The sequence below is a fragment of the Mugil cephalus genome, chromosome 8 (genome assembly GCF_022458985.1).
Source record: "Mugil cephalus isolate CIBA_MC_2020 chromosome 8, CIBA_Mcephalus_1.1, whole genome shotgun sequence".
NCBI lineage: Eukaryota > Metazoa > Chordata > Actinopteri > Mugiliformes > Mugilidae > Mugil > Mugil cephalus.
The window spans coordinates 27,583,274-27,610,744 of NC_061777.1; the positions used below are offsets into that span (position 1 = coordinate 27,583,274).

At 37.8% G+C, this 27,471-nt stretch overlaps 1 protein-coding gene across 1 annotated transcript; it reads right to left on the reverse strand.

Moving 5' to 3' along the window:
* Positions 1-439: 439 nt before the first annotated feature.
* Positions 440-24,769, reverse strand: top3b (DNA topoisomerase III beta). Its single transcript, XM_047592656.1, has 18 exons — positions 24,503-24,769; positions 18,808-18,939; positions 17,769-17,875; positions 17,591-17,665; positions 16,588-16,784; positions 15,967-16,123; positions 15,778-15,891; positions 15,314-15,404; positions 14,745-14,899; positions 13,195-13,300; positions 11,884-12,030; positions 11,346-11,519; positions 10,959-11,087; positions 8,046-8,195; positions 7,759-7,859; positions 4,775-4,976; positions 2,003-2,190; positions 440-1,502 (listed from the first exon to the last, which is right to left on the reverse strand). Exons 1-18 carry the CDS (start codon positions 24,570-24,572, stop codon positions 1,221-1,223), a joined length of 2,577 nt encoding a protein of 858 aa, XP_047448612.1. The 5' UTR covers positions 24,573-24,769; the 3' UTR covers positions 440-1,220.
* Positions 24,770-27,471: the final 2,702 nt, after the last annotated feature.

The following is a 27,471-nucleotide window of genomic DNA, read 5'->3' on the forward strand; positions in this document are numbered from 1 at the left end:
CCTTAATACCACAAAGCATATTAAATCTTTCTGATGTACCATGCATTCATTTCATTAGAACTACAAAAACCAGTCTGTCATGTCTGAATACTTTTCTCCAAAGCCAACAAAAAGGGAAATGGCCCTAAATATTAATTTATGTCCAGGCTTTGTACAAATCAATCAAGAAAAACAAGATTATTATGATATCCAGTATATGAGCCGGACCCTGAACCACCAGTGGCTCCCAGAGCATGTCACTGGTGTGTGAATGTGTGTGTGAGCGAATGGGTGGATGTGTCTGTGACTGTAAAGCACTTTGAGTACCAATAGGTAGAAAATCGCTATATAAAAGAAAGACCGTTTACCATCTCCATGCTCTACGCATATACATCTTGATTTAATAAAAACACCCCAAGTTTTCTATTTGTAAAAGCTGTCCAAGTGATTATGACACACATGTTTTGTACTGACTCATTTTATTTGTCCTTGTCTTGTTTAGATAAAAATGATTATATGCCCAGTTCTTGTCAATAACATTGTTTATTCACAATTTCATGTTCAGTTTAACTAGCTGGCTTTATCAATATATAGACCTTGGAAAAAATACCAAGGTCCAGACCTTGGGGACTTCAGTGATGGCTACAGCAATGGGTGTGTGGGTGCCTTAAAGGTGACAGTGTTGGCGATTTATTCCAAATTTAAGGCTTCTACAGCATTCTGAAGCAACGTGCCATCCCATCTAGTTTCCACTTAGAGGGACCATCACTTGTTTTTCCAATACTGACCCCAAACACATCTGCAGGCTATGTAAGTGCTATTTAACCAAGATGGAGAGAGATGGAGAGAGAATGCTGCAACAGATGACCTGGCCTCCACAAACACCTGACCTAAAGTCAACAAGGAGGATGATGACCACAGAGTGACGGCAAAGTAGCCAATAAGGGACCAACACTTCTGAGAACTCCTTCAACACTGTTGGAAAACTGTTCCAGGTGACTACCTCATGAAGTTAATTGAAATGACAGCTTTGCACAAGAGTGTGTAAAGCAAAATGTGACTGATTTGAAGAATCTAAAATATAAAACACATTCTGTTTTATTTGACATTTGTTTGTTTACTACATCCAAACATGTGCTCCTTGACAGTTCTGATATCTTCAGTATTAATCTTTCATTTCAGACAAATAAAAAAAAATAAAGGAAAAACATTGAATGAAAAAGTGTGGCCTAAAACAGAAACTATACAAAGTAAGCTGCCAGGGCGGCCATTTTGTCTTTAGGTTTTTTGGGATTGCCACGACGGCCCCTCCCGCGCCCACGTCCTCCTCCTCTCGCATTCCCACTCCGGTACATTGAGTGCCTCATGGTGGCGTGCTTGAGCTCCACCAAGTCCTGAAAGACAGAATCACAGAAAACACAGCCGGTGTGTTGGGTCTCGCCAGCAGGAAGTGGACTGCGAGTCTTGTTAAAGTCCACCGCGACCAGAGAGGCATCACACACATCGCAGCTTTCTTGAGCAACCTAACAAGAGAGAGAGAAGAAACTCAGTGAAAATTGTAATTCCTTCAAATTATTCTTGTTTGATAAAAACTAGTGAAGTTTTGGGATTTTCATCTTCCATAGGAACCACCAGACTTTTTGAGGGGAAGCTGGAGGGGGCTAGTGAGAGGAGAGACCTACTTGTACTTCTTCTAGATCTCTTTTTAGATGCTTCAGTGTATTTTACAGTGAATAATCAAGTCCAGCAATTTGAATGTAAGCCTGGAGAGATGAGTAAATGTCACCTGTTACACTGTTTCTTTATGGTGATAACACCATAGGGTAGGGATCTGTAAAGCTATCCCACCATCTGGCATTAAGTTTGGACAGAACTCTGGCATCAGATTTGTTGATAAGTATAATGCAGACTAAAAATTATGCTGTAAACCTTACAAAACAGTTCATCAGGTGAAAAACACACATAGGGGCCATTAAACTAGGCTAATCTTAACATAAGACAAAATGTATGACAGTTTTCTTACCTGCACTTTATGTGCATGTTCAAAGAAGTGCACTACCACATTGCATTTATTACAGGCCATCTTCCATTTTGGTCCAGAGGTAGGATCAAGGACCAGAACACCACAATCGCACTCCACACACTGTCCGATTCCCAAGGAGTTGAGAGAATGCTGACATGATGGATGGGTACATTCATTACAGCCCATGGCTGGAAAAGGCAGACATGAAAAAGGATCAGAAGGGCCAGAAGGCAATACAAGATAGATTTACTAATAGGATGGTATCATGCAGATTATGCAGAGGGGTACTGGCTTTGCACTGTTTTTGGATGCAGTTTGTGGTTGTCAGGATTAAAAAAAATACAAATGTGAACATTGTAATATTCCTGTAATGCCTGGTGTTTGTAGCTCAAGTATTTTGAGATAGATAGATAGATAGATAGATAGATAGATAGATAGATAGATAGATAGATAGATAGATAGATAGATAGATAGATAGATAGATAGATAGAGAGAGAGAGAGAGAGAGAGAGAGAGAGCAAACCTGTAATAGAATCAATAAATAACTATAATAACAATGACAACAACTCTAGTTACCTGTCTCTCTTTTAACTGTTTCAATGAAAAATAAATCTTCAACACAAAAGTGTCTTTTCCATTTTATTTTTTGATAACTTAGTGGTAGTTATGCTTTTTACTATCACATTTTCAAACTCAAATCCCATAATGCTCCATTTTTACAATGTGTAACCTAAATTGTTACGTTTTTAACATTAAGGGACAAAAGTGTCCTCTTCAAAAATACCCTATAAGAATAAGAAAAGCATGTGTTAATATACCGATTTTTTTTTACATAAATCTTTTAACCACTTCAGTACTACTCTCAAATAGAAAAAGTTAGTAATTACTGACTTTAAAACCCTTTACATGCCAGTGTTTGTGATAGCCTCACAATTTTTTTTTTCGAAATAACAAAAAATTAAATATTTTCAATTATCTAGTATTTTCAATTAAAAGTGAGCACAGCCTAGAACCATCCGCTCCTCCTTCTTCTTCTACTAACAAGACCCACACAGACATCTCCTACATCCCAGAGTGTGGAAAGGACATGCTGCTGTCCAGCAGTGGACACTGGGAGCTGGGCTGCTGTTGATGAGGCCAGAAGATCATAATAATCCTGCAAAGATGGTGTGGACAATCTGGATAAGGTACGCCCAACTGTGCATCAATTACACACACGCTCTATCATAACTGGAGTTATGTTCTTGTTTGAGATACATTTAATGCATTTATTTAAATATTAAATAGGCCCGATGAGGAAGAATAGACTATTATATTTCTGAATGTCTTTTTTTGGCCTACAGATGTAACTGAAAGATCCAACATGGAACCAGAAGCAAATTGTAGAAATTGTGCAAATTTTCCTGGAGATGAGCCTGTATCAGTGGGTACCCAGGACTGTGCATCCATTACATGGTCAAAGGAGGAAGGCTACCAGCACCTGCTGCATGTGTGGAAAGTAGATTTACAAAGTTCACACATCCATCTGCGTGGGAGTGAACTGAACTCACACACACATGTATGTACCACACATACATGTTTGTGCACACGCTTTGAAATGTTGTTTTCTAAAAATAAAATGTTACTATTGGTCTACTATGATTTGCAGCTCCCAAGTTTGTTATGATGTGTGGGGACGAGTGGATTCATGGTGATCTTTACACTGACTTGAGTGTCTGTGTGTGCGCATGTGTGCACGCATGTGTGTCTGTAATTGAGGTTTAAAGCCAAAGTTCCAACAGCAGTTTCAATGAATTTTCAATGGGTTTTAATGGGAGTGATTTTGTTAATCGGGGGCTACAAAAGAAAATAAAAATCCATCAAAATCAATGTTGCTACTAATCATTGAGATGTCCAAGGCTCTAATAATCTCCCCAAGAAAAATCCACTTTGCATTTAGGTTATTGAAAATATTCCAATTTCCGTGTTTATCTTTCGAAAAAATAAACCATCACAAACACTGGCATATAAAGGGTTAAAAGTCAGACAAATCAAATCAAATCAAACTTTTGGTATTTGTCATTAGTACTTAAAGATTTATGTAAGAAGGTAGAAAACAAATCATGTCATATGCTGTTTTTAGACCATTTTTGAAGAAGACACTTTTGTCCCTTAATAGTAACAGCATAACAATTTCTGTAAATCAGGCAAATCAAAAAAATTAAAACCCATCAAAATCAATGTTGTTACTAATATTAGGCTCTAATAATCACCCACGCCCCCCAAGAAAATTCCACTTTGCATTTAGATTATTGAAAATATTTAAAAAAAAATTCTAAAAAGTTTAATGCCATCACAAACATTGGCATATAAAGGGTTAAAAGTCAGAAAAAAAATCAAAATATTCGTATTTGTGATTAGTACTGAAGTGAATTAAAAGACTTATGTAAAACAAGTGAAAGAAATATTAATATATACTGTTCTTAGGCCGTTTTTGAAGAAGACACTTTTGTCCCTTAATGGTAACAACGTAACAATTTTAAAATCAGGTGTGAGGGTTAAGAATTCCCAGTTAAACTTCATAATGTACCATTAAACAACCCCGTTCTTGGTTCTGGAGATCAATTAGAGACATCAGCTGTAAATATATTGTACTTTGCCCCAGATGATGTCAGGGTTTATTAAGCACGCAGCATGCAAAACTGAGACAGTTTGCAGATTTTACTGCAAGGTCTAAAACTGATGCAAGGTCTGAACTAAGAGTAAACAGTAAGATTTTAGGTTTTGTTTTACCTTTCCTCATGTCTCTGAAAGGTGGGTTGCTGAAACAGTAAGGGCATAGGGGGTAGCTCTTGCCCCGGGCCCCTGAGGTCCATAGCACAAGTTCAAAGTCATCCAGTGGACAGCGGAGCTCCTTGTACAGCTTGATAGCTCCATTCTGAGGAAGACTGTAGGTCTCATCACAGTGGGAGCAGTGGAGTCTGATGGGCTTGGCCTGCAGACACATGTTGGGTTCAGAATTAAATGAAGGATTATCAAGGACTTTCTCCAGACTGGACAGGTGATAATTCCTACACCTTTACTCCAATTTAGGTGTGAATAATCTGAGGAGAACAGAAAGTTACAAAAAATGAGTCACTGTCAAACATATCAGATATAAAAATACATAGAAACTATACTGTGAATCCTATCATTTAAATACAGTATGCTTACTCCAGGTATAAGCTATATTAAACTATAGCTTATAGCTATATAAACAACACCAATGTGAAAATATTTAATTTGTCAAGAATTTAATTTGCTGTATACGCCACAACCAGACAAGCACTTCTGCCTTTTCAATTCATAAACATTGTTTCAATCAATGGTTCTTTTTTTAAAAAAAAAAATATATATATAATATTAATTAATTATATTTAAAGATGAAAGAGTTACAAACTTCCTTGAAACTTTAATGAGGGAAAACTGATGACAGGGCACATGTAGCAATCTAAACACGTGAAGTCTTTACCTCCTGTAGTGCCTAGAGGATAAGGGTTGTACAAGAGTTACCTCATGTTTTCCACCAGAACACTCCACTTAAGAGTCATACGTCATCAACTGCAAATCTATTCAGATATTGTAAGAACAACAAAACACACGGTGGCCTCATGATTCATTCATGAATTTAGAAGAGGTACTGTCATCAGGTAATGATGGTAAGAGTGCACGTAAGCTGAACGTTGAAGGCCAGAGCTCAACAGCCAGACATCATGTGGTCCACAAAGGAATATAAATTGTGTTTTGGTCATTTCAAACAGAAAAGTTTTCTATAGAAAAGATTTCTGTCTTTATACTCCTGTTTGTGGGATGGCATCATCAGTCCACATTGAGTAAAGACAACGAGTCTGTGTTCTGTTATTTTACAGAGACCTATATATTTTCCTGTCATTTTCACTTGGGCCTGTACTTGGACTCTCATGAGACAATAAAATCCTATAGGAATCACTGAAACACTTATTGGTCATTTGCGTTATTTAGGAAAATCAATGGTTGGCTATTTTAATAAAAGTGAACCAGTCTCCCTAATCACTTGAAAACAGGCATTCATTGCCTACTCTAAAAACAAAAAATAACAAACTAAAATTATCATTTGTAATTTCCAAGAACTCCCCTCCAAAAATATTTTTGAAATTCAAGTTATTCCACTACTGTTGCAATTCGATGGAGTTTTACAAAATGTTTGGCACACTGTGGAACTTCCATCTTCTTGAGATGTTGACCGTAGTACTAGCATGTACCCATTGATAAAATCTTGATGGCTTGAGCCACTTATTAATGCTCGTATTCTTCTACAAAGAGAGTGACACCCGCCATTTCACACCATAGAAGGAGATCTGCACCGTCAGTTTACATTTCACTAATGCTAATTTAGCACAGTGAAACGCAGGTACAATGCAGATTATATGAGATGGATTTTCTTATATTGAGGACCAAAACCTCAAGTGTGTTTCGTGCAGTGAGGTGTTGGCTCTTTCAGTATTTACCTACTGATCAGACAGTGGGGTCAAACTCATTTTTAGATCCATGGCCACACTGAGCACAATTTGATCTCAAGTGTGCAAAGAAGTACAAGCAGTTTTTCAGACTGTTTGCATTTAATAAGCTATCCTTTAAAATTGAGATTTAAAAAAAATAAAATAAAGTACTCAGTTGTTACTTATATGGTTACATATACGGTAGAGAGTGACGCTAACCACGGGGCTAACTTATGCCAATACTGTGTTAAACATCAAATACCTGTTATTTGACTGACGGCCTCTTTCAGTGTTTCTGTATGTTAGTATGTATGTTAACAGACTAGTAAGTTTTCTGTTCACCATGTGACACAGCGTTGCAGAGGCAACCTTGAGTTTGTCAATAAAGTTGGGTGACGCTGGACATACCAACCTGATGCCAGTTCAGCTATTGCAATGCAGTCTGGGATTTGTAGTATCAATGGTGCACATGCAAAACACGTGCAGTAACCTGATGATGTTTTTTTATTTTTCATATATTTTTCAGTAGTTGCAATTTTTTATTTCATGTATTTTGTATGAAAACACAGCTGAGTCTATTAAAAATGTGTGGTAGTGAAATGTTGTGATTGTCATGTCAGCCTTCTGATTAATGCTCAAATAAGTGACTGAATATTTTTAATAAGACACTGTTATATATTTGCAGCTAATGCAGCTAATTGGGTTAAAGGGAACAGATCCCTCTCTAGCATTGCCACTTGCTTGTTATTTTGCTTTATCATTCTATTTGTTTTTTGTGTGTTTTCATACTGTGATATTCTATTCTACTTTCTCAGGGACAAAATGCACAATCTTTTCATTCAATAAATTTGAGAAGTTAAAAATTTCCATTGATTTGGGTCACGGCTTGTCATTAAGAGGTGATTGTGGGTCCTGAAGCCAGACCAGTTGATGTTATATGTATAAGAGGACAAAACTGAGATAGGCTTTCAAGTTTCAAGTAAATTAAGACGGATTTTAATACTGGCTGGGTCTGGATGTATACATATACTTGAAACTGGCCAGTTGTGATCAGGTGATCAGATCTAATGAACAGGGCCAATATGTCCTCAATGTTTTAGGATGTGTATAAACATGTTCTAAACTTAGAACTGTTCATTGAATCAGTCAAGTGGCATGTTAATGCTGGTGTGAACAGGGTATTGTTTTCTTGTTTTACAGTGTTCTTTCCAAAACTCACATTCCAGAGTTTTGCTGCAGTTGAAAGTAGTTTAGACTGACCTGGATGTACTTCATGAAGCGGTGGCATTTTCCACAGCGGGACAGTGGCTTCCCAGTGGAAGCAATGGGGGAAAAGGAGACCTCCATCAACTCATCCATGCCTGTAAAACAAGGCATAGAAATGGTGCACACATACTGTATATCCCTAAAGAATTCCTCCTGGTCTACAAATTGTACTTTCAATTGTAGAAATTGTTAGACAGTGCAGAATGTTTTATTTTAATTGAGGATTCCGTAGTCTTCTCGTAGTATATCAGTCTGTGGCTGTATGACTACAGGAAACTTACTGGTGATGGAATCCACAAAGAAGTGAAATTTCCTCTTGAAGATATCCAGTGTATGCTGCAGAACCTGCTGGAAGTTGGCCTTACCCAAGGCAATAAGGTTCAGCTGCTTCTCCACAGCGCTGCGTATGGTGGGCAGCACCAGCTCTGCATCTGCAAAACAACCACACAGCCAGACATTGGTATTTTAAGCTTTGGTCAGGAAGGAACCATATTTGGTAACTTTGACTCTCATTTAAATTGCCACCCATGTTCTTTCCATAGCTCATGTTTTTTAATGAACTGGAATTAGGAATGGTTCAGACAGCCACAACGACTGCCTTACATATTCATGTGAAAATGTGACCACTGATCAGACATATCTGGACAAGCAAACATTTCACCTCATTGAAACTGACATATACAGCAGCCATAACATTATGACGTGATGACATGAATTACACCATTTCTCCTCATTGTCATGGCACCTGCCCATGTGCGAATTTACTAGCAAGTGCAGCAAGTGAACATTTTGTTCTCAAAGTTGATGTGTTGGAAGCTAGAAAAATAAAAGTGGAAGGATTTGAGTGATTTTGTCAACAACCAAATTGTGATGGTTCGATGACTGGGAGCATCTCCAAACTTGCAGCTCATGTAGGGTATCCCAGCCTGCAAACCCCCTTCCTGATTTCTTATTTTTTAGCATGCTGTTTCAGAAAATCAAATCATTATAAACATGAGACAAAGATAACACAAAATGCAGCTTTTAAATGAAGGCTTTGTACTATTAAGGGAAAATAAATTCCAGGCCTACATGGCCCCAATAACTGGTTGGGCCACTATTAGCAGCAACAACTACAATCAAGCGTATGCAATAACTCGCAATGAGTCTTTTACAGTGCCGTGGAGGAATTTTGTTCCACTCATCTTTGCAGATTTGTTGTAATTCAGCCACATTGGAGGGCTTTCAAGCATGTACTGTCCTTTTAAGGTCATGCCACAGCATCTCAATAGGATTCAGGTCAGGACTTTGACTAGACCACTCTAAAGACTTGATTATATCCTTCTTCATCCATTCAGAGATGGGCTTGCTGGTGTGTTGTGGATCATTGTCCTGCTGCAGAACCTAAGTTCTCTTCAGCTTGATGTCACAAACAGATGGCCAAGATTTTGAGGCAGAAGCGGAATTCATGGTTCCATTTATCACAGCAAGTCTTCGAGGTCTTGAAGCAGCAGAACAGCTCCAGACCATCACACTACCACCGCCATAGCTCACTGTTGGTATGATGTATATGTTACTTTTATGCCAGATGTAGTGTGACACACACCTTCCAAAAAGTTTTCCCAAAAGTGTTGGGGATCATCAAGATGTTTTCTGTCAAAACTGAGATGAGCCTTTATGTTCTTTTTACTCAGCAGTGGTTTTGGTCTTGGAACTTTGCCATGCAGGCCATTTTTGTCTAGTCTCTTTCTTATGGTGGAGTCATGAACCTTAACTAAGGCAAGTGAACCTGCAGTTCTTTAGATGTTGTTGTGGGACCTTTTGTGACCTATTTGATGAGTCGTCACTCAATCTTGGTTGTCATGACATAAAATGTTCTTTGGCTGTGGGGGAAACTAACCAATCTTAACCTCAAACTGAAATAATTTTAAGGATTAAACATTAACATATGAAAATATTTGCTGTAACCCTAATGTCTTGTGAATTTAGTCTTGAATGTCAAGCAGCCTGTCCATGTAGCTGTTGCTAACTAAGCATTCATCAACATAACGCCTCTCATAGCGTTCTATCCTAATTTAACAGTAAACTAGCATAGAACAAAACTTATTCTCCTCTTTTTGCATTGTTCAAACTAATTCTGTAGAAGTTGGTTACCAATTAACACCTTAGCCACTACGGTAATGACTGTATTCACAACACATACTATGCAGTGCTTTCAGAAACCAACTTTAGAATTGCTAATTTAACTCATGATAAAGCTAATTCAAAGTTTAATGTTGTGTAAAACATTTTTTTTGAGTTTGCGCTGATACAGCAGCAGTAAAACTAAGCAAAAAGACACAGTCGCTCCTCTTATTCGTGATGGCAGTAGCAATCTGGCAGTGAGTCCTGTTAAATTTGTTCTTGATCCCTCCTTTTGAAGGATGCATAGTAAATATACAAGTTCCACTAACTTAAAAGTTGTCTGTTGTTAAGTGAAGGAGGAAATTCAAGTTCACTGTATATTACTTCAGTTTTCTTCATTTAAATTTTGACCAACTTCCTAAAACTTACTAAAACTTGTAATTAATGTTTTTTTATGTTTATGATTTTTTAAGTTTACTTACTAACCCCCATGAGTCATTTTCAGTGTGGGTCTAAACTCCCGCAACAGAAAGGGAAAGGGTACAGTCTGGAGGCAGAACAACCTTGGTGCAGAGCCAATCACCTCTGACACATTTCTACTTGTGTGACTGATCTCCAGTGCTCATTCGATTGACTCGGACAGGAGGACAGTGTCTAGCAGTTGAGAGTGAAAAACTGAGCCTTCCAACATACAGAGTACACCCAAGCACCTAACAGCGATAACTATAATTCTCACAGTCTTGGTTAGTAATAAAAATGTTTGCCAGCTCAGGTCAAGCAACTTTTTCACAGCACACACTTAGCTTTTGACAGCTAGCTCCCATGAGGACATACTGTACATAATTTTGAGTTTGACAAAAGTGAATTCATGTCACATTTAAAGAGGATTTATTTTAAATATTCATAAGCACGTACCCACTTACATTGCTCTCAAGATCTTAACATGATGACATCGCAAAGAAAAACACTCCCCAGACTTAAAAAAATTAAGAGGTTTAAACAAGATCATGTTACTATCTAAGATTTATTTATTTGTATTGTGGAAACGCAAAAGTTTTTTTCCCCCACATAGTACACAGAGAAGGCATTACCTGTCTTGTGGTAGCCATGTACCAGGACAATGCCCAGATTGGTTGGCTTCAACTTGCGTCCATTCTCTACTGTCACATAATTCCTCTGGCAGATGTTATTGATGTGGACAGGGATGCTGGCATCAGTACCTGGATGTCCAGAAAATTAAAACAATGAGTTGAGAGATGCCACAAGCCCTGCAATAAAATGTTCTGATTCCTTTATAATGTTTATCAACAATTGTGCAGTTGTGCAAAAAAGTTTTGTGCAAAAATGTGTATATCATTAAAACACACTGAACCGTGTTGAATTAGCAAGGACTTGTCATTGTACAAGGGGAGTTTAAAACCTTATGCAAGTAGTATCAAAATAAAATGAATTATGTGACAAATTGCCATTCTGGATACCAATGCCATGTTTCTCCATGAGGGTGATGAGTTCTGCCTCTGTCAGGTAGTCTGGTGGGCTGGTCTGTTTTTCCACCAGCTTGATCTCCTCCACCATAAAAGTGTCCCCATGTTCGCAAGCTGGCATTGCTTCTTCAAGAGGGATACCTTGCCAAGGCATCACAGTTGTGTAACCTTGAAATAAAATGTATACTTAGCCAGGATTAGGTTACACCAAATATTTATAAATTAATTTCTAAATGTGTGGTATAAGGTCTTCTTAACATAGTTTAACATAGTTTACATAAATTAGCTGGCTTTAAAGAATCAAAAGAAAGAATTCTTATTATTCTAATTCTGTCACACCATCCAACAATCTATTCATCATTATCTCAATCATTTCAATATCTCAGGTATATATATGTGTGTGTGTGTGTATATATATACACATATATACATATATATAAATAAATATACTGAGCAAATTTAGCTCTGAGCTCTTGACAACTTTTAAGGGATTGAAGATCCAACTGGGCTACTAGTCCAAAGGTGGCTTTACCTGGTGATATGAGGGTTTTTCCTCCACAAGAGAAGGCCTCTGTGCCAATGCTGAAGTCTATAGTGGTTTGTAAGTACTTGCAATCCTGACTAACAGTGGCAATGAAATGCCGTGTGATGTACTCATACAGACGCCAGCTATCACTTCCTGTGGAAAAAGAGAAGAAAAAAAAAACTGAGTCAGATCTTTACATCCATGTACAGGCAGTCACCACCTTTTCAGTGGAAGGCATCTGGAAGGCATCTGTGGCTTAATTTTTGCTTTAATTTATTTTTTCAATTCAGTTTTCTTTACACTGACAATAAGTGTCTTAAGATGATATACAGACCCTGGAGTCTAAAATCCCAAGTGCAAGTACCAAGGCAACAGTGGTGAAGAAAAAACAGTTCATAACGGGGACACCCTTCTGCCTAAGGCCAGTGTAGAGAAGCCAATGTTGAGGTAGGACTCATCTATTGTGGCTATAAATATTTTTATACAGTACATGACTTGTGTCATGCATAAAATAGATGTCCTAAGTGACATCGTGGGGTGGTTAATCCCTTAACATTCTGGCCTTTTTTCAGAAAAATGCCTATTTAGGACATACCCAAAGTAAATTGAATGCTGTTCATGAACAGTTTGGAGCTCATGTATGGTCTTGGTTTCTTTTGAAAGCTAAGACTCTGAAGTTTCTATCACAAAAGTCAGAATCACTCTAAGTGGTATTGTTCTTGAGGAATCAAAGTTGACACACAGTTAAAAATAAAAAGTATTTGGGTTCGTCTTAATCTTTTTTGTTATCTGATGCCTTCAGAGTAAACTGAGGACAGAGCACATCTGGATAACACAAGATTATCCGAGAATAAAGTCCTAGCGATACAAACGGAGCCTTTTGACCTGGATAATATTGATTGTTGGATCGATATGAGGCTTTTCCGGTGAGTTTATGCTTGTTTCTAGTTTTTAATGTTTTGAACAAAATGTGTTGGTTGAATCCTATAAAGGCTGATATCAATGAAATCAGACAAAAATGATCTTTCCAACGACATATTGCATGTAGCATTTGCTCAAACACAACTCGTGTACAAATACTCATATTTGTTCAAAAAACTACTGCAGTCCCACATACGACCCAGCAGATTAAAAAAATCTGTTTTAATGACTTTCACTTATGTGAATGAACTTTCAACTTCAACTGTATGTTTCATTATTTGTATTGTTCTTGTTATCAATGTTTTGATTTGTATCTGTTAAAAAGTCATGGTGTCAGTCACCACTGAAAAACAATAAATCATGAATAAATCATCAGGAATACTGCCTACAACTCACCCAGTTCCATTTCTGATGCAGCACGCATGGGAGTAATAGGTGGATGGTCTCCAGCATCAGTTCCTTTCCTAGGTCGGTTTAATCCAGTTGCAAGCAGGGCTTTCACCTGATAAAGGTAAATATATATAGGAAATAATCTATTTGGATACTTGTAATCTCATTTAGGTCAGGGTTTATACAGGAATCTTAGAGTTGAATTTACTGCTTTTACTACTGTTTTTACTGTCACCGTTTCCCCAGTGAACAAAAACAGAGAAAGTTATGGAGCAGAAGATTAAAAGGAAGAACTGGATGCCAACTGATTTCTCCCTATATGTGAGGTAAATGTCAATGTCTCTCTTTCTTAAGATTTCATATAGGGAAAATAAAGTCATACATCATTAATGTGAACCTTGATCTCAAAAATGCCGCTTTACACCGCTCTACAAATGAATGAAGTTAAGCAAGTCATATGCTAGCTACTTATCTAGACTAAAGACCGTCATATATACTGTGAAACCCATATGTGATGTAATTTATGTCCATGTAGACAAATTTAATTACACATAACTTCAGCTTCCTCAGTTACTAATAAGTTATTATTGTTAGCGTGCCAATGTTATAATGATAATACTAATGACAGTACTGAACAACAGTAAAACTACCTTAATTTTTTCTGAGTATTTGTAATTTTTGTGAGTAATTAATAATAATAATAAAAAACATTTTCAAGGCGATGGATAAACACTGAGACTGAGGAGAAAGTAAAAACAGCTCTGTGTCTGATGAGGGCTACAACATTGGGCTACAAAGTATTTTACAGGCTCATTTAAGATATTTAAAGTAAGTAGACTGTGGGATATTTAATTGAGGGCCTTTTACATATTGACAGACGTTGACAATAACATTTATAGGCCTGTTAATGGTGAAAATAAGACATTTATTTCAACACAGCACATGCACCTCATCGGGTTACACTGTGTAGAATCTTCCCTCCAATGTATCAAACATGGTGCCCATGATTTGAGTTGGCCAGACTCTCTCTAATGTACAGCCCCATGCACCAGAAACCCTCAGCTCTGAGGTTGGTGACAGCAAGGTCTGCTGCCTGCAACGTCATACTAAAGTGGCTGTTATTTATACGCAGTACAATAGAGAGAGGATCCGGCTGCAATGACTCTCTTGTTTTGCAAACTATCTTCAAAATAGTCAGCTCTCTTCCTCTGACCAACATGAAGCCTTTGCCACTGCCACTGTTGTTGTGATGGAGGGATGGTCTTTTACTTTATACGTCAATATTAACTATTAAGAACTACTATAAAATGAAAACTTAATTCTGACACTGTACTCTCCTCTTCTGTCCATCATAAATGTATATATATATAAAAATTACCTTTCAATGGCCTTAATTTAGGCCACCTTTTACTACCCCACGGATACACTGGGGGTTTTAGGTACTTACTGACTTCCTATTCTAATCAGTACAATGAATAGAGTAATATATGCACACATATTGAATGTACAAAAGCACTGATGCTTTCATGTGTCCTTGAACCCACAGTGACCCTCACCTCATCTGCCCAGACTGGATTGTTGGTCTGCTGCTTCAGTGTGCCTTTCAGGTCAAAATTCTCTGGATAGTGAGTTGTTTCAGTACGAGGGTAGCTGATATATCCCTGTGTATAAAGGCGCTCTGCAATCTGCATGGTGTGCTGGGGCCCCATGCCTGAAATACCACAAAATGTCATATTTTACAACCATTTTGTTATCACCTATTACGCTTAAATATAGAAAATGAAATGACATATGGACAGCTGCACAAGTTGCTTTGTCACATAATTAATAAACTGTCAATTTGCCATCAACTCACTTTTAAAGCATATATTTGTAACATCCACTGAATTCAGCCTCAGTTGTGAGGCTAGCTTTGCTCTGTAGTAAACTGAACATTTACTTCATTAACAGACACTAGTCAGTGCATTAAGTATATAGTTGAAGCACTAATCCAAAAAGGTAAATTGTATTACAATTTACCTTTTTGGATTTATGTACTACTGGATTACAACTAAACCAAACAGATTCAATAAGTGATGTTACATGCACATATATTCTCAGATAGTATCTCTCATTGATTAAATACCTAAGGCAGAGCTGGCCACTCTTAACATCTCCACTGTGTTCAACGCCTGGGGCCTCTGCTTGGTCTTCTCCTTCATACTCACTGACACCACCTGGATTAAGAGAGAGCCAAATGGTAAATATTGTTTTGCAGTGTTTCTCATTTGCCCATTCACATACACTCGCACAAGTCACCTGCAATGCAAGAATACCCTGCCTTTTTTCAAAGGTTGGTCTCCCTTGGAGTACCACTAAAGCTGACTTCAGAATCGCTACACATGTGTCTTTTGTTTACATTTGTTTTTTTTTGTGAACCAACATTAAAATTACTGACATCATTACTAGACTCTAACACATCGATCAGGATATAATTTCACAGTTTTAACCTTCTTTAAAAGAAAAAAAGTTTCAGTATAGTATGAAATAACCATTACTGTGGAAAAGTTTATTTATTTACATAAACAGATGCACTGTGTGAAAGCTTACCTGGGCTTCCCTGGATGTCTTGGCCAGGTTGACAAACATCTGAGCTACATCTTTGTCAAAGACCCTCACTCTGTTCCAGTCCAGTGTCAGTGGGCTGTCCTTTCCTTTAAAAACCTGACCAAAACACAGTATGTCTGTCAATACAACAGAAAGGAATTAGTGTGTCAGGGAAGTAAACAGTATATTTACCTTTGCCTGGAGGACCCAGTAAGTCTCTGGTTTAAATGACTGGATCTTGTCATGACGTTCTACACAAAAGCCAAGTGTTGGAGTCTGGCATGGTCCAAATGAAATCAAGGAGGAGTCGAGATTGCCGTACTTGCCCTGAAAATATTTTGTCTGGAACCTGAAAAAGTGTTCACCCAAAAGAGAGACTTAGATGACATGTACTAATACTGTCAATTAGTTGCAATAATATCAACCACGTTATCCTGAAAGAATAAATTAAACTTTAGTTTATGATTTACAAATACCATGACCTAAATGGTCTTGTTTTTCTATAGCGCTTGCAATGTCGCATCTACCCATTTGTTCACACAAGCAGACACACACACATTCACACAACTCGGCATTCAGCGCCTTGCTCCAGGACACCTCAACATGTGGTTCATGAACTGGGGATGGAACCACTAAGTGTTCACAGACAACCCGTTATGCACACTATATAACAACGTTTTACCTGAGCAGTTTCCAGAACTTTACTAATTCACAACGTCACACACAGACAAAAGAGTTGAGCTACAGTCACCAAAACACCCTGTGTGTGTATCAGAGTCAGTGTGAGACAAGAGGCAGGAGAGTTCAGTGTACCGGGTGAAGGCACAGCCAATGCGCAGATCTAACTCCTGACGGGCATCAACTGACAGGGCTTCATTCCTGTTGGGCTCTCCCAGGTGGTTCATTGCGTTCCAGATGTCGGTGTCAGTAATGGAGCTAAATTTGGCACGGTATATGGTTTGCTCTCTGACCCCTCCTTTGTTCATCACTGGCTGGATGGCATCCAGGACCTAGGAGGCACGAGAAATCCTGAGGTTGCAGTATATTTCCTGGCCGAGTAATGATTTTCTACATGATTGATGACTGTCAGATTTGACTTTGGAAAAAGGAAATGCATAGTGCTTTGAATGATCACATTAGTATCTTTTATCCATTAAGACGACTTCTTCTTTCTCAGTGAGGAGAAAGACATACAGTCAGGTTCAAGGTGAAGTATGGAAAAGTATGCACTGATATTACTCTGCGTATGGAAACTTCCAAGTCTAGTTATGAGCAAAGGCTTGTGTAGGTATCTAATAAGTCCACACACAGCGCCAAACTGTGATCAGATCTCTGCTGGAGACGGGCGTGAAGATACATTGTAAGGTGTGACCTTAGAGCTAATTTGCATACTAAACTTTCATTCAGGTGTAAATGCAAAGATTCATGGATTCATGGATATGGTGCATTCCTGTTATACTCACAAACTGTCACATAAGATCATCAGCTATGTGTTGTACTATTCCTGTATTGGTGTTTCCTACAGCTTGCTGTATGTATCTATGACAGAAGTTTGTTTATCTTGTTTGTCCTGCTCTACTTTTCTCTCTATCTTCTCTGTTTCTACCCAGCCGGCCTTTGGTAGATGGGTGCCTTCATATGAGCTGGGTTCTACTCTACGGCATCTTCAGGCTTGCTCTGGAGGTTGCAGGTCGGTTTTTGTAAAGCGTCTTGATACGTCGTATTGTTATTGGCAGTAGAGAAATAAAATTGAATTGAATTGAATTATCCAGATAACTATTTAATTAAACACCTGAGTAAATGGGGCCTGAATTACCTCAAAACAAATGTTTTCCCCTTCTTTATCACAGTCCAACCATAAAACCACGTAGTCACATCCTTTGGCCTCCACCTGACATGACAACAAAAACGGGGTGAGCAACAAAGAAACAAGGCATGATTGTGGCCATACACAATGTAGTAGGCACAAATGACCAGTCACTAGGTCAACATACCTGGAGGAACTTGACCATGTTTAGTTTTGGGTTGGCTTCCTTCTTTTCTGTGGGAGCTTTGCTAAAGAGTTCTGCAGGATCTACCTTGTCCCAGTTGTTGTATTTCCCTTGAAAAAAATAAAAAAATAAAGACGGATAAATCCAAATCCACCAGCATGTTATTTCTAACACAAAAATGTTTCTGCATTTAAAATGTATTTATCTCAGCACGTTTACCTTTATAAGTGTATAACACACAACTATGTTCATTTTCTACAATAGTTTATGTTAAAGATTCCTCAATGTATCAACGAAAGAGTGATGTTTTATATATTTGAGATGTCAAGTCACAATATGGGATGTACTTATCATGTAAGTACCATAGAATAGTATCTATATAAAACCTCCTTAGCGCATACACTCGTTTTTATCGTTCTTATTCGTTTCAACATTAAATGGTACGTCTACAACACTTTGCAGCGAGCGCTGGCAGAAAATGTTTAAATATACTTTTCTTGTAGTTGTACAGCAGTCAAAGACTTTGTATGCCTTCTACGAAAAACCTTTTTGTAGACTCTGAAACAATAGTTCAATGTTATGGTTATGTTCTCTAATTTACAGAAAACTTTATTTCATGAGATTGCAGATGTTTCTTTCTTCATTGTATATATGCATATAGATGCAATAAATCTTTCTGTTTTGTATCATTCTGCGTGAGTTTCTCTTGTTTTTCTGTTGAGAAGATCACTGAGCCTTTACCACCACCTTGCATTTTGTTTCTGGTTTTAAAAGTAAACTGTCAAATATCAAAAAAACACACCCATGTATAATACACCATATTGAGCAAAGTTTAACATGCTGTCCAATTCAACAGTGCTGAAAATCATATGAAACACAAAAATAATTTCAGTCACCTGTGCTTTAATGGGTTGTTTTCAAATTCATGATTTTATAGCAAGGTTTCTATTGTTTTAATTTTTCAAACTATGTAAATGAAGTGGAATAAATACATTTCAAACAAGGACATGACATGACAGGATCTGCCATGGATAATACTCACCAACAAAATCCAGACTCATCACATGTCCACAAACAGAAGTCATTTTAAAGCGTACAGTTTGTCCCTGGAAACTGCCGGTGTATTCGTGCACTGAGCATGCACCATTCAACCCCTTGCGATTTGTGCAATTCCCTGAGGGCCAAGGAATACAGATGAGTATTAGGAATTAAAAATCAATTAGTTACATTCATTCATTCATTTACAGACACTGACTCGCAGGGTGAAACAAAACATTTCAATGTACAGAGTGATGAAGAAAGAAATATTCTTACACATGAACAGCGTTTTGGATGTGTACAACAACAAAGTTGGCTGTAGTCAGATAAATAGCATGAGCAGAATTTAGTTATGAGACTGTATGCTGTGAGTAAAAAACAAACGCTGGCTGAAGTAAACCTCTAGCCTAGTGGAGGTCTGCTCTTTACCAGTCAGTATTGAAGCTGGACAGTGTGCTAACCTGAAAGTTGTCTGAGTTGACAATGAAAATGATGATTTTGTTATTTAGTTTTCTGTTGTCCATTCGCATGACAAGGTAAGACAGAAGACAGAAACTGAAAGATGATGAAAAGTGAGCAGGAGAAAAAGAAAAAAATATTTTCATTCAAGAGATAACTCGGTGTTATACAAAAGCATATAAACATTTGTAACTGGTATCTTTCTCTTTAGTTATGTACATTTTACGCACTGGCGTCGTAACATACAAGCAACAAGAAACATAAACTAAACAACTGCCAGCCTTATTTTCAGTAACATTTTCTCGCCGAAATACTTATGTTGAAGTAAACAGGCTTTTATACTTTACATTATAATTACAAAACCTTTTATATATTTACACTGATTCTTTCAGAAGTTGTTTTGTTAAATGAATTAAAATGTACATTTTGGAAACTATTTTTCATTCAAATTACGTTTTGTCCTTTTTTTTCAAACTGGAACCTCTTTGCTGATGAATCAGATATGTTAATTGACAGGACATTTTGGTAGTCAAATGGTAGTGTCAGTCCTCCCATTGGTTACATTAGGCTTGATGCTAAATGCTGACTTCCTTTCTAAATATAATGACTATTTCAAGGCTGAATTTCAATGATAGGAAGATAGATAAACTATTATTATTATTATAAAGGCAACCCACCCCCCTTTTCACATATACACAAATGCAACCCCACCTCTTTGATGTGGACAGCCCAATCCCCCAATTTCTCCACCAATCCAGACACAAAGTAGAAATCCCCACCAGGAAGGGGCATATAAATAGAGGCAGATCTAGATGCAGGTTGCACATCGACTCAGAGTAAAGGGACGAGCAGAAGACCAAAAAATCAATAAAAGAAAGACAGAAAGAAAACTGCGGCACCTATCGATACCCCAAAAACAAAAATAATAGAAACTCTCCTGCACAATATCCCATCATCAACTCCAACCATGGAACAGCTCCAGGTAAGGAACCCGTCTTTATATTCGTAGTAAGGATGACTGCTTGACACTAGAGAGTAGTCGAGGACAACTAGTCCTTGTTTGTGCAATGCATCCAGTAGTTCTTTTCTTATAGACATGTTGAGTTCTACTTATGAGAAGCCGCACTAATGTTCATAGCATTTCATTTGATTTCACCTGATTACTGATTCACCTGATCACCTAAATCTCAAAATATTCTGTATAGATAATAATTGGTGTGCGCAAGATTTTAAAAATCTTGACACTATATGACCAGAAATGAGATGGCTTACTGTACTGTACATCTTTGAAATTTTGTGCCATGACCAAGTTCAGTGACCAAAGAGATGAACACAGTGCAACGCCAGGAAACTGACACAGAGAGAAAAAGTCCACATGAACATAATCCTGCTTATTCTCTGTGTCCAGTTGCTGCGTGTCTTTCTGCTGTGCCTGCTGACCCTACACCAATCTCTGGCAATGCCACTGGGCAACCAGTGTTTGGATGAATCCTTTTGCACATACAACCTGCAGGACTACTACAGTCAGTTGGTGAACCTGCCGAGCCGGATCAACGAGCGCAGCATCGCGACCTGGAGCTATGTGTGAGTGCACACGGCATGTACCACTTATCATTGAACAGACATCCTCAATCAAAGTACCAACTGCTAAAATAATCAACATTCTATTTGTTAACTGAAAATCAAAAAATTGCTAACAATGTCTGGCTTTAGCTTATCAAACATGCAGCACTGATGACTGTTCATATAATTTCAGAGAAACTGAAGTTCAGAAAATTGGGACTAATTTCACAGTTTGCAGGAAATGTCATTTTCTAAGCAGAAATCACAGGTTCCCGTTTTAGATCCTTTCAAAAATGAATATTCTTGGGTTTTGGACTGTCTGGCAGACTAATACCGATAATTCATGCACAAATCAAATCACTTCATCACACCAGACATTTTATAGAAAAAACAAGTAACTGAGCATCAGAGAATTAATGAACAGCTAAATCAGCAGAAAGCAACGGCTCTCATATGTCAGATTCTCCTGCGGACAGCAGATGGATGTTAAAATCTGACTGAAGCAAAAGAAAGAGAATATCAATTTGAACAAAAGCACCATGGTAGGTATAAAGAGGGGCTGGAACTGATTTTTTTAACATTCATTTTATCACTTTTTTTTTTCAATATACTAATTGCCTGTTTGTTAAACAAAAAGCTCAGCGGTAAGTTCAGCGGTAGGCCAACACCTATAGATGGAAAAGTTTCTACCTTTGTGGGCTGAAGTAGGGAAAAATATGCATTTAAGAAACCAAGAAACAGAATGAAGACTCAGTACATAAAATGAATAAATAATAGCCACTGATTAAATCATTCATTGTTTTAGCTCTAGCATAAAAGTGGTATGGTCAAAAGGTGTGATTTCAAATATGTTAAATGTGACTTACGTAAAATCATTTTTTTCTTACCTCCTTATAACTTACAGGGGATTACAAAAACCTGTGGCTGGATGTGCAAATAACCATGAGAAAGTGTTTTAAAATATTTTTTGCAGCCAGTCTTTAGATGCAATTTGACTGTTCTAAGTCACCAGATGACTTAGAAATTCAGAGAACACCAGTGTAAAAGTTATATAGTACTATACAGTAGTGTTTGTATGACTACTTTTTCTACGTTATTTATGAAAAGAACAAATGGAAGAAAGCTTCTCAGTGCTCTTCATCTCTCACCAGGGAGAACATTGACTTGAACCGCGTGCCTCAGGTCATCCATGAGGCCACCTGCCACACCAGCCACTCTTGTAGGGGACTCGACAATGCTTTCGGACTAGAGACCATTCCTGTATCACTGAGGATGCCAGTCCTAAAGAAAAACCCCAGCTGCTTCCCTACAGCTAGCTACTCCCTGGAGTTTGAACTCATTACTGTGGCGTGTATATGTGCCATCTCTAGGCAAAGCTGAACTGACTGTGCTAATGTCAACATAGAACACTAGCAAACTTCAAAAATATGTTTATTCAGAGTATGAGGTCAAGATTCTTATTACAGTCACTCTCATTCATTGTAATTGTTTTCTAGTGTAAAATGTCACAATTCAATACATGTCTGTTGCTTATCATAGTAATTAAATACATTAATTAAATTATATAAAGACACATTAAATGGCATCGTTATTGTATCCATCCACACAGCTGGGTTGTCACAACATTTTCCTGTATTACTTGGGATCCAGTATATATATATGGTTCAGTAAGATGAGAAGCATAAGAAGATAAGAATATAAGAAGTAGACTGTTCTTATCTGTTCATTCTTTCCATAAGTTTATTGGAATTTAAAAAAGTAAATAGATAAGATTATTTCCTTCCATTTGCCTGCAGGAGTTTGCTTTTGTGGCTTCAGTGTCATTTAATGTATTCTCAAACGTAAGACTTTTTTCTATTTTCAAAAATATATATTAAAAAAAATATTTATTGTCTCAGGATAGCACAGCTAGATTTATGCTTATCTGTTACACATGTATGCTGCAGCACTTTCTATTAACTATCTGTGTTCACCAAGTAACAAAAAACACATTTCAGTGATTGAAGCCACATTCAAGTAAGTATTTTTTGAAGCAGCTTCAGACAGACACTGTGATTACCAATAGCACTTCCCTCAAAATACTTATTGGAGCACCCCTAGAGAATACGCAAAGGACAATCAAACAATCTGGTCAAAAGTGCAAAGGCAGTGGTCTAAAACAACCTTACAAGACTTAAGAGACATAAACATTGAGATATGCTTGGAATCAAATAAGATTAAAGCAAGATGGAGTTGCAGGTACCCTGGGAAAATAACATACGTTTGGTCAATGCAAGGAAGTTAAAGGCAATTCAACATTGAAATTAATATTATGAGCTTTTTCCTCCACTTCATAAGCACCCGACAGCAACAACCGACAAAAATTTGAGAAACTGAAAATCAAGATAATTTGTTTTGATTTGTTCCTGGGCCGCGTTTTTAAATGTTCTATTTATATATATACATAGATATGGGCATTAACAAAAAATAAAGCATTATATGTTTTTTTTCCATAAGTCTTTCATAAACATGATGAAAATACACTTTTTAAGTAGCAAAGACCAAATTGTACAGGTTCATTTCACAGATTTACATCAGATAAAAACATTTTAGAAAGAAGCTCATCAGTAACACCCTAGGAAAGCTCAAACACATTGCAAACCTATACGCTCATAAAACTGAACATATTCAGGCCTATACCGAAAATGTGTTTATTAATAATAACATTAAGTGATTTAACTGGAATGATGTTTTCCAAATAAAACCAAATCCTGAATTCCACTGGTAAAAAGTGCAGAGTTGACTCAGGCCAGATTAGCTCTGCAGCATAAAAATGAACTCTTACGAAGATGCATAATTTTGCTACTCTGCCAAGTCTATCCTAAATATTAGCATTGCTAGTTTTGTTCATTTTATTCTTTGCTTGATTTAGCTAACACACATCACATCTTTACAGTTCAGTCACCATGTTAGTTGTTGGTGGAAATTATGTGAAGGGAGAAGGGACCACTCTTCCCTATCATAATAAACCACTGTACCACTATAATATAGGCTTTGTACCCATACATAAGCATTTTGCCTTTCAACTCTATTACTATAGTTAATATTTTTCTTCTTACAGAACATGCAAACATGCAAATACAGAAGTGCAGTCATTCAAGAAGCATTTAATAAAATGCTGCACAAGTCTGACAGCTAAATAGTGACTGAGACAACCCTATTAGTAACTGCATAAATGTATCAGAAAAAAACTTACATCTTAATGACGTATGCTCTATACGTCATTGATTCTCTATTCTATACATTCTCTATCTATTCTTCTATAATAAGGAAAACTATACAAGCACTGGATCATAAGATCCTACAGGGCATTCATTATTAGTAGACTGGAGACAACCCTGTATTGACTACCGGACAGATGAAGAACGTTGCGACAATTATTATTGTTATTATAAACGCTACAGCTGCAAAACATTTAAATATACGGATAAAAGCCATGACGTATTTACAGTTTTTACGTGTATTTAAGAAGCACAAGTTCACACGTGAACATGAGATGTAGTTCATGCCAACACCTCAATTAAAACTCCTAAGTTAAAATGACAAAACAGACGAGTATTGCACCACTAGCAATATAATAAACATTTATAGTTATACTATATCATATAATATTTATATACATATAAATTCGTACACACCTTTTGAGAGGATCTTGGCAATCGACTGAGCCAAGGAAGGTTTCTCTGCCACCATCAAAACAGTCCTCATTTTGAGAGCTTACAGCTCCTCTAACAAGGAGCACACACTCACCGCGGACTGTGTCTAACCTGAACAACAACAACAACTATTAATAACAATTTCGCTTAGAAGAAAACATTAACTTTGCAAATCCTTGCTAATAGGCTTCACATCGAACCCAAAAGAACAGCCATGACACTTAACTTCCGATTCAATTCCGGCGTATACTATGCGTCACTGCGCATTAAATTCTTCTTCGGGGTTTTCCTATAGTTGCCATCCAGGATGTTGCATTACTGCCACCTATAGACTGTATATAAAAGATCTGTAAGTCCAAGATGGACAAAACCATTCAATTCTGAAGAGCAAGTTTGAATTAAGATTTTTTTTTTTTTTTTAATTCTCTTTATGTTCTATCCTTTTTGTTTTTTCAGTTCAATTCAGTTTTATTTATATAGCGTCAATAACAAGCTGTCTCAAGACGCTTTACAAAATTGGACCTGAAACCTCCACAGCAAGCCGGAAGGCGACAGTGGCAATCTAAAATCCTTGAGCAGAACCCAGTATGGAGGGACCCATCTGCCTAAGGCCAGCTGGGTAGAGACAAAAAAAAAAAAAAAAGAACAGCAGGAGAAACGAGATAAACATATATCTGTCGTAGATACCACCTAGCCACGTGGTGCACACACAACAATCTCTCTCTGAATGTGGACAAGACAAAAGAGATTGTTGAGGACTTCAGGAGAGCGCACACCCAGCATGCTCCTCTGTCCATCAATGGTGCTGCTGTGGAGAGGGTGAGTAGCACCAAGTTCCTGGGTGTGCACGTCACAGAGGACCTCTCCTGGGATACCAACACGGCATCACTGGCCAAGAAGGCTCAACAGTGCCTCTACTTCATCCGCACACTGAGGAAAACCAGAGCCCCAGCCCCCATCATGTGCACCTTCTAAAGAGGCACCATCGAGAGCATCCTGACCAGCTGTGGTATGGAGCCTGCACCACATCCTGCCATAACACCCTTCAGTGCACAGTGAGAGCAGCTGAAAGGGTAATCGGTGCCATCCCTCCATTTACAACACCCGGCTCACGCGCAAAGCCCTCTGCATTGCGGGTGATGCCACCCACCATAACACAGCTTCCTGAGTCTGCTGCCATCAGGGAGGAAACTGTGGAGTATGCAGGCCAGGAACAGCAGACTGAGGGACAGCTTCATCCCCCAGGCAAAGCTGAAATAGCTGATGTTGTTACATGACAGTTGGAGAATATAAGAGGTATCATAGGCAGGTTGGAGAATTGTTCATTCAGGCAGGAGCGATAACTGCAGGAATAGGCAGGTTAATGAGACCAAGACAACAGATGTAGTATGGAGGTTCTCAGGTCAGAAACACACAATTTCAGGCCAGGAAGAGTCACAAGAAGATGGAGGGGAAGGGATGAGGGGGATAAGGGGAGAGAAAGTCATTCTAACAATTATTATATGATTTACTAAAGTTTGGAACATTTCTAATATGCATCTTATTTATTCTCATTCTCTCTTTAACTAACTGATTTTCCTCTGTACAGAGAAAAAAGAAATTTAAGCTCTGACATGGCGGTCCACATGTTGGCTGTGAGAGACTCTTGAATTTCAAATATGGGTGGGTGGAGCGTTTCTGGGGGTTGGCGCGGCTGAATGAAGTCTGGCTATGTCTGTGAATGTTCTCAGTCATCCAGGTCATGATAATCCAAAAGGTGTTGAATAAAGGCAACTGGACTTACAAGTCTGGCTATTAATATCTAAACATGCAAACACTCACCCAACTCGCCACTACCAGCTACCACCTGCTTTTGCCAACTGCCAGTCATTGGCTGCCACCAGGTCTTCCTCATCTGGGATTCTTTCCAGTTAATTGTGACGCCACTGGGTGTATTAATAGCACGTTTCTACGTATTGGTACTCAAAGTGCTCTAAAGTCACATCTACCCATTCGCTCACGCATTCACAGACCAGTGGACTTGGAACAACTGGGGGTTCAGTTTCTTGCTCAAGAACACTTCGGTTCGGCATGTGGCACGTTCCGATGATCATATATCAGATATGTAAGTGCAGAACAGGAGAAGTGCTTTTGTATTTAACACGCATCAGTAATGGGCAAAACTATGAGACGCTGCTCTGGCACTGCCTGATTAATTCAAGTCAAGGTTTATTTCAACCTCATTTGACCAAAGTGCTGATCAAGCAATACCAGTTAATTTAATTCAGCATCCTATACTACATGGGCACTGAATGGGGCAGCTGACATGTCCTGGTTCAAATTTGTGGAATGAAATGACGCATCTTATCCAGTATGTAATGCCTGATATCCTGGAAACGTACACACACAGGAAGTTAAATTAGCAAGAAGCCTGATTCATTTTGCTGCTTCATTTATCTGTTCATTTCATACTTCCGCCCCTCATTGATTTTCACACACACATAAACTCTGAATGCAGTGAATCCATAAAACATAAATACACAATTCACCACATATAAAACACTGCACATGAAGAGAGACTTTTTTTTTGTTAAAAGGCCTTGTCTTTGTTATTGAAATCTCCAGATAGGACAAATATGTACCATAGTAGGCAAGCTGTCTTAAAATATTGCTCACAACAACATACAAGAAATTGTTCTTAATTGTTTGCATGGGTAAATAAAGGTTAAATAAAATAAATAAATAAATAAATAAAATAAACATTTACAGTAGAGTCTATCAGAGACCACCTGTTTTTACATGTGTTTCAAATTTATTACAAAAATGTTGCATGACAAATAGTAACATCCACTGAATGAAACTGAGAAAATGAAGCATGATTCAGCAAGTGTTTTTTGGACACAATTCTAGACAGGGAGGGAACTTTTAATGTTGTGACTGATCTGTGAAAAACTTAATTATTGGTTTCAGAC